The 14,875-nt window shown below is 48.2% G+C and overlaps 1 protein-coding gene across 1 annotated transcript; it reads left to right on the forward strand.

The window, feature by feature from the left end:
• The first annotated feature begins 222 nt into the window (after positions 1-222).
• On the forward strand, positions 223-14,655 carry LOC147733801 (uncharacterized). The gene is made up of 2 exons (XM_086957483.1): positions 223-454; positions 14,042-14,655. The coding sequence occupies exons 1-2, from the start codon at positions 223-225 to the stop codon at positions 14,653-14,655; spliced, it is 846 nt and encodes a 281-aa protein (XP_086813609.1).
• Positions 14,656-14,875: the final 220 nt, after the last annotated feature.

The raw sequence follows: 14,875 nt of genomic DNA on the forward strand, positions 1-14,875 counted from the left end.
ATCGCGCCAATCTCTGTGCCGGCCCCCTCTAAAAAAAAAACGGAGGAGACGGGTGGCAAGGCGAGGGAGAGTGGAAATGAAGGACAGAGTAAGCTTTGTGTGGCCGGGACAGAGGTCTCCCTCCGACAACCTACAGTTGCAGAGGCCTTTCTGCTGGTGTCTGCTTCAGTTACAGTGGCTGCAGGTGGTGTGGAGAGTGACAATAGCTCAGCTGAGACCGGGATGAAAGGAGCAGCTGAGTCTGGCTGGGCTCCACCTTTCGACGATACATTGTTGCAGCAATGTCCCGGATCGGAGTTGGTGCAGCAGGGGGCGGAGGCTGCGGAGTCTGCTATTCTGCCAGGACAACAGGCCCTACCAGAGCAACAGGATTCAACCGGCAGTATGATAGACGCCGATAGGAGTACAGCTGAACCTGTCAGCCTGATCTCAGAGACAGAACTAGCTGTGAAAGGTAATGACAATTTTTCTATTACACTGAGACTTCAAAATCAGCTTTATTTTTGGGAAATGCAATGGGCCAAAATTAAAAGTGCCTAGACGTAAAGCAGCTTTAGGATCCCCAGAGGGGGACATGTTTTTTTCGCTTAATGATGACACAGACTTTTTCGCTCTCAATTGATGGTAATACATCTGAAGTGTCAGACTCAGAGGAGTCCTTTGCTACACAAAAGGTACAGCGCAATAAGACTATTACTCAGAAACACAGGTCTAAGTTAAGAACTTGCCCTCATGCGGAAGAAGCGGTCACAGCCTGCAAACTTAAGTGGGACATCTCAGCCACTAGTCAGATTTATGAGGATGACAGTTTGGCAAGTACACAAGGAGAGCCTGTGGGTTCAATTGACCCTGCTGCCCCAACGTCGCTCGATCTGGTGTATGCCACTCTAAAACAGATGCAGGGCGAGGCCAGACTGGAGAGTCGTAGACTGGAGAGTTGTGAATATCGACCTGAAGCTTTACACCAGTATCCTGGCAGCTCGACTGGCTCCCTATATGCCTGGTATAATCAACCCTGACCAGGCGGGCTTTATACTCCAACGTCAAACCAGAGACAATACAAAGATGGTACTTCATCTCATTGAAAAGGCCGCTCGCATACCGGGAGACTACATGCTCCTTGCCATTGCTGCCGAAAAGGCATTCAATTGCGTACAGTGGCCCTACTTAGAACAAGTGCTGATCTGTTTCGGTCTTGGAGAGAAAAATGAGGACCTGCAGCCTCAATTGCTATTGAGATTCCTCTGCTGCAGTGCGGGTAAATGAGCATACATCCTCCCCCTTTCGTATTCACAGAGGCACCAGGCAATGTGTCACAGGTGTACGCTTTGGTAGTGACATCCACACTATTAGTCAGTTAGTATACGCAGATAATGTTCTAGTCACCCTGTCGGATCCCGCAAGTGCTCTGGGCACTTTCCTGGAAGAACTGGACTCCTTTGGGTGGTCGTCTGGTTTCAAAATTAACATCACGAAGTCCACAGCCCTAAATCTCTCCTTATCACCTCAGCTATTAACGAACCTCCAAGCCCGCCATATCTGCTGACACAGTTCCCTAACTGGGAATCCAACTAGCTCCTACTTTACAGGCAATGAGGTCAGTCAATTACAAAATCTTGCACTCACACATACGCACGGATCTGTGGCGCTGGAACTACAACTCGATCTCTTGGTTGGGGTGCATCGCGGCTGTCAAAATGATAATCCTCCCCAAACTCCTTTACCTTTTTGAAACACTCCCTCTACAGCCTCCCACTGGTTGGCTTCAGCAGGTACAGTCAGAGCTCTCCCAATTTATCTGGCAGGGCCGCAAGCCAAGAATGAAGCAGCCTGTCAGTTACCTTCCTCCAAATGAAGGAGGTCTTGGGATCCCTGATCTCACGCTCTATTTCATAGCTGCCAACTACGATATTTAGTGGAATGGAGCTGGGCTGAGTCAGAGAAACACTGACTTTTCCAAGCATCATGGTTGAAAGGAGTGAGCTCAGCAGAGGATTTCAGAACTAGTTGAGATGACAAAAGCATGTTGTCCTGCAAAGCAAATGTGAGTTACCATATTTACGGATAGTCAATATGGTTTCAGGGTAGTATATGACTTTGGGCAGTTGTGGTCTCAACATGGGTTTTTGACCTCTTCAGGTTCACCCATATGAAACGAAGAGTGTGTAAAAGATCTATTGATGACACTGCAATTGCCTGCCCAAATGGAGTGGTGAAATGTCCAGCACATAAATCTGGTTGTGACTATGTCATAGTGGCCATCAGATATGCCAATAAAATTGCAAATTTCTGTGCTCAAAATTCCTATACAATCAATGGGGAGCATTTGAAAGAATGATCTGATCAAACAGAATGCAGATTAAAGTTCCGGTCTGTTGGAACATGGGAAGCAATCAGAGAATTACAAGATGTGGTTAGTGATATGGAAAAAGAAGGGTGGGTGGATGTACACGCAGAATAGATGATGAAGTGTGGATTTACAGATGGAAGACCAATATTTCCACACAGTTTGTTATCACATATGGCAAGAATTTGTCATGGTCCAACACATGTGGGCAGAGATGCTATGATTAGACTTTTCAAACAGACATGGTATAACCCTAAATTTAGTCATTGCAGAAAGTCTCTGTCAAAGGTGCATAACTTGTCAACAAATAAATGCAGCAAGGAAGACAGTTGTAAGTCTGGGTCGAATTGGAAAAGCAGCAGGTCTATTCCTGCGTATGCAAATAGACTTTATTGACATGCCTCCTTGCCATGGATTAAAATATGTGTTAATGATTGTGTGTTTGTTTTCACGTTAGGTTGAGGCATACCCAACAAGACGTAATGAAAGCTTAACTGTTGATAAACTGCTTCTTAGAGATTTACCAAGGTTTGGATTTTCAGTCTCATTAGGATCTGATGGAGGAACTCATTTTAATAATGAAGTGATTCAGATGATTTGTGTTGCATCACAGATTGTACAAAAATTGCATTGTGCTTATCGACCTGAAGCATCTGGTGTGGTCGAGCAAATCAACAGCACAATAAAATCAAGACTAGCAGGTTTGTGCATCCACAACACTGAAATGGCCTGATGCTCTACCATTGGTGTTGATGAGTTTGAGAAGTATCCCAGACAGAGGAACTGGACTGTCCGCACATGAAATTGTGATGGGGAGGGCTATGAGACAGCAAACAGTCCCAGCAAATCAACTTGTGAACATAACTGATGATTTAGTGCTCGTTTATTGCAAAGGATTTGCTGACATGGTGCGTTCTGTGTCTCATCAGGTTGGAGAATTTCAGCAAGAACAAACACATGATTTGAGCCCCGGATAGTGGGTGCTCATCAAGACGCTTGTGAGGATGTCTTGTTTGAAACCTCATTGGGGTGGCCCATATAAGGTGTTTCCTGTGACAACAACAGCAGTTAAATATGGTGGCTTGCCTAACTAGATTCACACAAGTCATATTCGTCAAGTCCCATGTCCACTTGAAAGTACAGAGTCAGTTGAAGGTGAACAAAGAGAACAAAAGGAGCCTGAACGGACTGAGAATCAAGTAAAGTGGGTACAAGCTACTGGATCATATAACACGGTCACTGTTGAAGCTCAAAGAGAATTGATCCCTGAAAGAAATAGAGAAAAAGTAAATAGGGAATCAGTTAAGCAAAGTCTTAAATCGCACGAAGTAGACATTGTTTCTTAAAAATGATCAAGAAAAGGTGATAAATCGCCTGGAGGAGTTAAGCAGTTGAAATATACTTTGAATTAAAAGATTCCAATGATTTTAATTGACATCTTTAGCCAATCTGAACAAAGCGATACTGAAGGAGATGAAAATACAATTCATTGAACAAAACTTATTATTATTATTATTAATTAACATTTGTAATGCGCATAGCTACCCACAGGCATCCCAGCGCTGGTGACAGTGAGCAGATGGAGTAGGAGAATTAACACATATTCTGCAAAAGCCAGGTATTCAGTTGCTTCCGAAAAGAAAGATGGTGGGCCGTTGAACGAAGATGAATAAGAAGGGTGTTCCATAATCTAGAGGTGTTTTAAGAGAAAGTACGTCCCCCGGAGCTGGCTCTCTTGATTTTAGGTACAGATACCAGAAACATATTGGCTGAACGGAGGCATCTTAAGGGGCGATAGAAAGTAACAAGGGAGTCATTGATTTTGGGACTGATACCCCAAAGGGTTTTATGAGCTATGCATAATGATTTAAACATTATGCGTTCATTTATTGGCAGCTAGTGCAGTGTTTTAAGAGCAGGCTTTGCAGAGTGTGTTTTGGGAATATTGTGTAGCAGCCTGGCTGCACAGTTCTGCGCAACCTGCAGTTTCTTTGTAGTGGATTTGGGGGCACCAAGGTAGAGGGAGTTCCCATAGTCCAAGCAGGAAAGAACCAACGCCTGGACCATGACTCTTCAAGCGGGCACCGGAAGAAGTGGAAAATGTTCTGAATCAGTCCGATGATACCAAAGCAGGAGGCTGCTAGCTTCACTGCTTGGTGATCAAATTTAAGAGATCTATCCAGCCAGACTCCCAAGCTTTTGATCTTGGTTTTAGGGGCTGGCGGGGGCCAAGGCAGTTGGGCCAGCTCAGTCCAGATGTGGAGATGGAGTAATTAGCCAATATCATTAGCTCCATCATGTTTCCGTTGACCTTAAGGCACAAAAAGAACACAAATCCCAAGTAAAAAGTACACAGCACCTGAATGGACATATTTGGCTGCTGCAACAAATGATTGGGAAAAATAATTCATTGCGTTTTGTTCCAAAGACAACTCATCATCTGAGCCACCCTAAATTAACTGCGCTTAAGAAAAGGGGTGCAGAAAAAAAGAGAGGAGATTTGAAAATAAGGTCGTGACCTGAAGCTGGAAAAAGTGTGTGGGGTACACAAACCTTGCTAAACAAACCTTGCTAGTAAAATCTTTAGTCTAAGTTGATTGAAAATTATTTTACACTATTTATTTAATAGATTTTTCCTTTTTCCATAAAATTGATAGAATTTAGACTGGTAATCAAAATCAAGGTTTAATAAGGTGAAGGTGTTTAACTCTTCCTTCATTTGTGTCCTTATAATATTTTTTGTATGGTTAATACTAGTTTTAATAGTGCCTTCTTTTATGTATCCTGTTAATGTTAATTCTACTAATTATTATGTAAAGATAATAACTGACATAACAAAAGTTCTTAAAGGAGATCCAGAGACTAATATTAAAAAACTAACAGGGAATAACTATGCTAAGATGATTCTATTAATGACTTTTCATTGAATGATTTTACTTAACTTTTATATGAGTATGTAGACACTATGAACGCAGAGATTGTTGCATGGAGTTACCCTCGTCTATGTCAGAAGAGGTGACCTATCACCACCTTCCTTAACATATGGAATTTCTTGTAGTGTGCTAACAAGTCTATTCTATGGCAAAGAGCAGGTTCAATATTTTTATTCTAATCATGATTTAGTTTTTTTCAGAAGTTCCTATTAGGATAAATATGAATATAGTGAATAGAAGAAATAATGCAGAATATATGGGAGATACTGTATACGTGCATCGAAATAATCTTACTTGTAGTTTATGTAGTGTAGAAATAGAATTTATAAATACTGTAGAAGATAGGCGACAAGAGTTTAAGAGAAAAGCTACAGAACAAAAAACTAATATACCTCCATGGGCTCATAGGGAGAGTGATTATTAGAAAGGTGAGACATATGCTGCAATGACTCTAGATTGGCATCACAAAGGGAAGCTTTGCTTATTATACAAAAGACTGAATAGAACAATTATTTCATTGATTCTAGTGGATGTGAAAATACCTTCCTAATTACGAGGGGTTGGGGCTCAAGAGGTGGTACTGATCCAGTTTATCCTGGAATTTATTATATGTGTGGTAAAAATGCTTATTATAGATTGCCACAACATTGGTATGGATGTCCTTATGTAGGTATAGTTTTTCCTAAGATCTACCACATGAATGAAAATCATGGAATCAATGAAAAGAAACCAACACAAAATGAAAGAGGAATAAGTGCTGCAGAAATTGTGGGTGATATTCTTGGTATATTTGTACCTTCAGTGGGGGTGATTTTGAACTCACATAAAATTTGAAAATTATCTACAGTGGTTGATCGTTTATCAACGGATACTGCATGTGGGTTCTTGATGGTTGATACTGAAATGGTTGCTATGAGATCAATGATTTTGCAGAATAGGCCCTTGATGTGTTATTGGCAAAAGAAGGTGGAGTCTGTAGTATGCTGAAGATTCAACAATGTACCACTTATATCCCTGACTAAAGCAGAGACTTGGAGGGATATATCAGTAACATTACACATTTGTGTAATGATCTGACAGAATTAAAAGTTGATGGTGCATGGGAGAAACGTAGTAAGGGTTTTTCTCTATAGGAAATTAGTTTTCAGCACTAAGTTACAGCTTGTTAGGACGAATACTAACACCAATAATTGCTTTTGTTGCTGGCATACTAATAGTAATACTGATATATGATCGCTGTAAAAGCGAAAACAGAAGAAACAAAACGTGGAGCAAGAAAAAGGAAAACAGATGAAATAGAGTTGGAAGACAAAAAGGATGCTTACTATGAAGTATTGAGAGATATAGGGGGTGTTAGACTAAAACTAATGAGAACAAGTGCATTCTAAGATAATGAGATCGTAATCAGATTATGTAGAATGGGTGATGGCTTGATTCACCATCAGATGGGGATTGATGGAGCATGATTATTTTGATTATTTGCAAATAACTTGCTTGATCAAGTCTGCTCATAAGTGTGTTTTAATAAACCTAACTAACAGTGTGAACAATTATTAAAATGGAAGATTCTTTAAGGTGCAACGTGAAACGTGCAGCAAAGACATGACACATTTAGTAATCAGAAGCTGTAAAGATAAAAGTGCAGAAAAAATGGAAAACGTGATTATGAAACATATGTTACGAGAGAAAAGCTCAATAAATGTAAAATACAAGTAGAATTATAAAAATATAATAAGGAAAAATGCTTAAAGTAAAATGTTTTTTCGCATTATGATTTCTTTTGCTTAACAAGAAAATGATTATAGCTTTTATTTAGAAATGAGATTATGCTTATGAGTTTAAACAGAAAAATGAATCCTTGAATATCGTTTTCTTTTGTGTGTTTTATTCTCCTGAAAAAAATGACGATTTATGATTTCTCAATGAAAGCCGCAAAACTCAAGAGTTTTTTCCCTTTTCTAATGTAGGCCCCAGAAGCATGTATTTTGTCCTTCATTATTTTGAAAATGTTGATTTACTTGTTAAGCTGTGTACAGCAGATCACTAGAATTTCCTTCCTACTGTTAGAGTATTTCTTTCTATGAAATATTGTGCCGACTATGTTGCAAGCTGATGTGGAAGTGAGCATGAGTCTTTGGAGAAGTCTCAATTGTTTTTCCTGCTTCCGAGGTGTAATAATGATATCCAGATGAACAAAGGACTGATTTGTTAAAATTCCCGATGAACTGGCTTGAAGAATGATCACCTCATGAACTCAATCAATAAAATGGTGTAAAACTGTGAAAATGAAAAATTTAGGGGTTGGACTAAACCTCTTGGGGTATGATTATTTCTGTGGGAAAAGAACTTGGAAGTAGCTGTTCTTTTTTCCCCAGAGTTTTATATAGCAGGAACTGGACCAGAACGTATTGGGTATCAGAGCGCGTTACAAGAGCACCAGTTTTGTTACAAACGGACACATTATTTTTTTCATGTTTGCCTTTGAGAAGGGAGCTCTTTGCTGCTGTACTCTCTATGCTACTCTGGCTGGCTATTATCCTTAAAAATCCTGGGCGTGACATGCTGTCGGTCCAAGCTTTGAATTTCCCTTGAACGGAACTATCCTGATTCTCTTGCACTTCATCGGCTGGTGATATTGCATAAGCTATACCTTTCCAGCTGTAAGGTTGGCTATTTCTGACTATTGCACCCTGTGCATTAGCTCATTGATGTTAGGTTTGTATGAATATTGAATTGCATACTGATATTGCAATATATTATTTCTTTTTGTCTCTTTCTCTCTCCTCTCACACTGGTTATTGATTTTATGATGTATTTTGCCATGAACTGTATTTCCTTATTGTTCGATCTGGGGGACTCGAGTTGGCAGAGGTTATTACCATTGTACAAATATGGACCCTTGCTTCTCGTCAGGGTAAGGGGGACACACACTGTTGATAACCCTGCTCAACCCCTTGGTAGCTTGGCACGAGCAGACAGGCTTATCCCCAAGGCAATGTGTAAAAGTATTTGTACCAACACTCACAGTAAGTTAATGAAACACCACAAAAGGACCCCACACAAATTATAAAAATATAAGTTACTTTATGTAGATTTAAGCAGATCAAAACGTTATAAATCCAACCTACAACAAAATTAGACGTTCTTCCAGTAATGGTTCTTCTAGTAAAATGATTCACTGTAGCAATGTTCTCTTGTAAAAGGTTCACTTGTCTAGCGAAAACGGGATTGTAAATGTTGAGGCACTTGTAGGCTCAATATGGTTCCTAGAGTGTGTAAGTCACTTTAAAAACTGGTGCCCCCTCTGTAGCAAGGAATGTGTTACCCTCGTCTGTTCACTTTCCCTTTTCAAAAGCGCAATCGCCGCGCTAGTCACAACCCGGGACACAGTCTTTGAACATTGCCCCTTCCTGTGCTTGAAACCAAAATGGGTGCCATTCTCTTAAATGCCCCCGGTGTAGCGCGAAGGGTGCTGCACTTATGCACTCAAAAAGAATACAACACCTCTCACGCGGCACAATGCCGGGCCCCGGGGGAAGCAGAGTCGCAGACTAGTCTTCCCCCGGGGTCATTCGCGCAGGGATAGGCCAGGTAGGGGAAGGGGAGGAGTTAGGGGGTGGGTATTTAGGCGCAGGGGAGGAAGGAAACTTCCTCTTCCTGCGCCTGGCACCATCGGGAGGGAGCTAAAAAGGAGGTTAGTTTAGGGCTAGTTATTTCCAGGTTACAGCGTAGTCATCAAGTTTTTGGGTAGACGATCGGCGTCGGAGCTGTTGTACGGCAGCTGGGTTTTCCTTGTTCACGCCTGCAGCGTAGTGTTTCGTGAGATGTCGGGGGTGTCCTCGGAACAGATCCGGGAGGCCTTGCTGTTGCTCGCGAGGGCCGGGGGGGAAGACCTTATCCAGCCGGGGGTTTTGGACCAGGCCTGGGTGGGAGCCACTAGGGGCACGCGCGCTGCCTCGGCCGGGGTCAAGGCCGCAGTGGTAGCGTGTCAGGAGGACGAGCCTGATGCGGCAGAGCAGGGCCATGATCGGAGGGGGGGCGGAGCGCCCAGGGACCTGGCGAGGGGCGGGAAACGGCGGAGCCTGCCCCCGCGGGCCTATCCCCAGATCGAATTCTTGCCTGGGGCCACGGGGGCTGCTGTGAGGGCCGCGCCCTCCGCGCTCCCGCCTCTGGGGCCTCTGCAGGTGCTGGCCGGCACTGTGCAGGGGGAGGGGCAGGCGGACAGCCTCACTGGGCCTGCTCTGGTGCCACCGGGAGCCCCAGGGGGGAGGGGGCCTCTGAGTCTGTCGGGCAGGCTGCTATCACCACCCCTGAGGCTGGCTTGACGGTGGACGATTCTAGGGAGGGCGGGGGACTGGGAGAGAAGGCCCCCATCGACCTGTCCACCAGTTCTAGGGCAGGCACCCCTGCACCGGTGAGGCAGGTGACGGTGGGGGACCTGGGGGGCCGGGGTGGGCCTTCCACTCTGGTTCCCATGGGAGGGGGGCCTGGTTGGATTCCTGGTTTTCCGCAGGTGGGTTTATTCCCCCCGGGGGCTGACTTTTTTGGTTACTGCCCGCCCCCTCCGCCCCCCCAGATCTGTGGTGCCACTTCCTGGGATGACAGGGCCCGGGGTGAAAGGATTTTGGAGCAGATCCAAGAGGTCAGGTGGGCAGAGGAGACCAGAGCCAGGGTGGGAGCAGTGTGGGGCCACGAGGTTGAGGGTCCCCCCACACCGACCTCTGAAGAGGAAAGGTTGGCAGAGCTGGAGAAAGAGTTAAGGAGGGTCAGGGCCAGGAAGGCAGTGCAGGACAACCCCCCAAGGGGAGTATGGCAGGGGTAGGGACGGCTAGGACGGCTTTGAGGCTCGATGGTGCTGGGGCCCGCTCAGGTTGGGGCGACCTGAGGGGTGGGAGGGGATCCAAGCCGGCGGCTGTCAGCAGAGCCCGAGGGTGCCTGGCGGGGCGCAAGACGGCTCCAAGAGGCAGGACGGAAGCAGTAGGGCAGTCCGCGGCGGCTGTCCCTCCACCGAGGGCTCGGGCTCCTGCAGCGCGTGTGGAGAGTGGCAGGCGTGTGCGGGGAGGTGTGCAGAAAGGTGTGAAGCGAGTGGTGAAGGAGGTGGACAATTTGCGTGTGGATCTGGAACCGGTGCTTGAGTTGAATTATGGTGCGGAGAGTGATGAGCTGAAGGACGGGGAGGTGCGGGATGACTTGGAAGGCTTAGGAGGCGCTGCGGACAACGGCGACCTTGGTGTATTGCAGGACAAGGCGGCGACGAAGACCAAGGCCGGGACGGCGGTGGTCCAGGTGAGGGAGTCCAGCCTGGTGGGCGGCCTGGGAAGACGTTCCCGGGGGGGGGGGGGGGAGAGGACTTGCAGGTCGGTGGGAGTGGGTGATGGTTCGGTGCGGGAGGCGGAGAAGCCATCGGGCGGTCCACCCGAGGATGGTAAAAAGGTGGATGGTAAGTCGGTGACTTTGGGGGTGCAGACGGACAAAGGGGATGGTAAGGAGGAGAAGGGAGTGAAGGTGCCTAAGAAGCTACCATATATGGGGCTGGCGATGCCTTTGGGGTCGCATCTATCGGAGAAGCTCAAGGATCGGATCTGGAAACATGAGTCTGTGGATGTCTTTAAGTTGCTACACAGGGAGGTGCAGGCTAAGGAGGGGTCTAAGGAAGAGGAGTGGGAGCTGACGAGGCGCCCTAGGGTGCCGGTGACGATGGAGAACTGGACGTCGGCGTTCTTGATCTATGCCAGTGTTTATTGCCAGAAGTATTTGGACAGGGCGATTGCGCTTTTCAAATACATGGACATCATACGCAAGGCCCAGATGCAGTTCGGGGGTTTTGCGTGGCTAAGCTATGATGAGGAGTTTAGAGCCAGGGTTAGCGCGAATCCCGAGAAGAGTTGGGGGGAGGTGGATCAGGAATTCTGGGTTCAGTGGATGGCGTCTTCGCACTCCACTGCGTCCACACACACGGCCAGTGGCCTACCGGTTGTGTATCGGTCTTTTCCGCCGCGTCCCGCCCAAGGTGGGGTGGGGGGTGGAACAGTGCCCAGCACCATTGTCTCAGGGCAGCAGTCCAAGCCAGGGGGTTATTCCACGGGGGCCTGTTGGAGCTACAATAAGGGGTATTGTTCCCGGTATCCCTGTAAATTCAAACACGAGTGCTCGAAGTGCGGTGCGAAGCATGCCCTTACGCAGTGCCTCACGCTCACCACACCCTCAGAGCAATGGAGGAACGCCAGAGGGCGGGGCCACCCTGGACCGAAGGGCGCCTACACCGGTTAGGGTGGAGGCGATGGCCCCGTGGCTCTCGTGCTACCCAGATCAGGAGGCGGCGGCGCGGCTTTTCTGGGGTTTCACTGAGGGCTTTCGGGTGGGCTAATGGGGTCCCAGGGAGCGACGTTGGGCCGAAAATTTTAGATCTGCCAAAGAATTGCTGTGCGTAGTGTCTGCTAAGTTGAAGAAGGAGGTAGAGGAAGGAAGGGTGGCTGGCCCGTTTACTGACTGGCCGTTGCAGGACCTGATCATATACCCTTTGGGGGTGGTGCCAAAGAAGGAGGAAGGGGAGTTCAGGATGATTCACCATCTATCATGGCCGGAGGGCCAGTCAGTGAACAACTTTATTGCAGTGGAGGATTCTAGAGTGCTCTATGCGTCGGTGGACGATGCGATCCGTCTGGTGAGGGTGTGTGGGACGGGAGCGGAATTGGCGAAGTGTGACATCAAGTCTGCTTTCCGTTTACTGCCTATTCACCCTGCGGATTTTCCGCTCTTGGGCATGTAGTTTGGGGGGGCCATCTACGTGGACAAGGTTTTGCCCATGGGGTGCGCCATCTCCTGCGCTCTGTTCGAGCTGTTCAGCACTTTTCTGCAGTGGGTCATGGTGCGTGTTAGTGTGTGTCGTGCAGTCGCTCACTACTTGGATGATTTCCTCTTTCCTTGGGAGGTCGGATACCGGGGATTGCGGCAGGGCCCTGTCGCGATTCCAGGAGATGGCCTTTCAGTTTGGGGTGCCTCTGGCCCCCGAGAAGACGGCTGGTCCCAGCTGTTGCCTCACCTTCCTGGGGATCGAACTGGACTCCTTCCTGCGGCCAAAGTGACGGAGATCCTGGCATGTCTGGAGTGGGCTGTGGGGGAACGGCGGATTCCTTTGCGGGCAGTGCAGAAACTTCTGGGTTTCCTTAACTTTGCGTGTAGGGTAGTGCGGGCAGGGCGGACGTTCTGCAGGCGGCTCGGCATGGCCATGTCGGGGGCAGTGCTTCCACATCACAGGGTCAGGATTTCCATGGGAGTGAGGACGGACTTGAGGACATGGATTACTTTCCTGCTGGACTTCAACGGTGTGTCTTTGGAATTTGACGAGGAGAGGGCGGTCTGGCAATGCCAAATTTACTCTGACGCGGCAGGGTTTGGTGTCTTCTGGGATGGCAGGTGGTGTGCGGAGAGCTGGCCGGCCTCCTGGATCAAACAGGGCAGGAGCATTGCCTTCTTGGAGTTCTTCCCTTTGCTGGTGGCGCTGGTGGTGTGGGGGGAGGAATTTCGGAACAGGTCTGTGCTCTTCCATGTAGACAATATGACGGTGGTGGAGCTGGTGAATCATCAGAGGGCAAGGGACCTGAGAGTGTTGCGGCTGTTGCGGAGGTTCATGTTGGCGTGTCTGCGGTTGAATGTGGTGTTTCGGGCTAAGCATGTCCCTGGGGCGAATAATGACATTGCGGATACTTTGTCTTGTTCGCAGTGGCAGCGGTTTCGACACCTGGCACCGGGAGCGGATACATGCAAGACTGAGCTGCCGGCCGGCATCTGGGCCTTGGGGGAGTGAGGATGCTTGGACTGGTGGAGGGTTCGCTGGCTGTGACCACGAGGAGGACTTATCGTTTGGCATGGTCTGAATTTAGTACTTTCATGGGCTGGACGGTGACTGGCGTTGTGGGTGTGGAGTCGGCTGTGGAACAAGGGCTGAGAGGTTATGTGTTGGATTGCATGGATCGGGGTTTGACTGCGGCTACGATATCTGGTAAATTGGCGGGGATATCTTTCTACTGTGTTTTGTTTCTGGGCTTTGGCCCAACCAAGGATGTGATACTGAGCAGAATGTTGCGGGGCTGGGGCAGGGAGCGAGGGAGTGGGGGGGGGGGGTAGGCTGAGGGAGGCGGTGACATTTGAGTTGTTGGTCCGGCTGGTTGAGGTGTTGCCGGAATGTTGTTATGACCTGGTTGTGGTGGGTATTTTTCGCTTGTGTATGGTGTGGATGTTTTTCGGGGCGTTTCGGGTGTCTGAGCTTTTGGGTACGAGGAGAGGGGCTGGAAGGTTGTTTGGGGAGGTTCGAGTGGATGGGGGGTACTTGGGTATTTGGCTGGGGTGCTCCAAGACTGATCAGTTGGGCAGGGGCAAGTGGGTGTGGATGAATGAGACAGGCGGGGCGGTTTGCCCAGTGTTGGAATGGCGAACTTTCCTGGGGACGGGGAGTGTGCGGTGTGGGGAGATTTTTTGGCATGCATCTGGCGCAAGAGTGACGGCGGGCCAGTTGTTGGCTGTTTTGCGCAAGGCTTTGAGGCGGTTGGGCATGGATGAGGCTGGTTTTGGGACCCACACTTTCCGGATTGGGGCTGCGACAGCGGCGGCCAAGTTGGGTTGGTCCTGGGATAGGATTAGGAGACTTGGGCGATGGAAGTCGCGCTGTTGTGGGAGGTATGTGAGGAAGTAGGGTGGTCCCAGGCAGGATGTTGGTTGATTCAGACTGTTTTTTCTTGTTCTAACATCTTTTTCTTCGTAGGTTGTGTGGGTGGACCGGGCGGTAAGACGGTGACTTGGATTGTTGGGCACTCCTTCGTGCATTGGGCATCCAAATATGCGGAGCAGCAGGTTTACGGCCGTAACCTGGGACTAAAAGGGCACTTGCACGAGGTACAATGGTGGGGCAAAAGTGGCATGCGATGGGGGGCACTACTGCCCTGGCTCACGAAGATGATCCCACAGAGGGGATGTCCTGATTTGTTGATCATTCATCTGGGGGAGAATGACCTGGTGCAACTGTCCGGATTGGCACTTTTACAACTCATGCAACGGGACCTGGAGGTTTTGAAAGCGAGGCTTGCAGGGACCTGCATTGCCTGGACTGAGTTGGTCCCCAGGAAAGTGTGGAGAGGGGCTATGAAGCATGGGGCCATCGAGAAAGCACGAAGAAAGCTCAATAGGGCAATGAGACTCTACTGTGGTGACAAAGACATTAAGGTTATTGCACATGGCGGGATACGACTGAAGGAGCCTTTAGTTTTCAGGGACGACGGGGAGCACTTGTCCCAGCTGGGCAATGCGTATTACATGATGGAGATGAGAGATGTGGTGAGCAAGTTGTGGAATGAGGCTATCTGGTGTCGCAGGGAGTGAATGCGGGAGTGTGTGATGCGGACTGGCGGACCTGGAAGGGGGGTGGGGCAGTGAACCGGCCTACAGGGGGTTCACTGTTTGGAGGATTTGAAGGGACAGGGGGGTCAAGAGCGGGCACACCCATCCCTTGGGGGGGAGTTCGTAGGGCGGATAGAAGCGTGAATGGCAGGACGCAAGGAGTGGGCTGGATGACAAGTGATTGAGGGGCAAGAATTAAGCA

Source organism: Lissotriton vulgaris, chromosome 2_1, assembly GCF_964263255.1.
Source record: "Lissotriton vulgaris chromosome 2_1, aLisVul1.2, whole genome shotgun sequence".
Lineage (NCBI taxonomy): Eukaryota > Metazoa > Chordata > Amphibia > Caudata > Salamandridae > Lissotriton > Lissotriton vulgaris.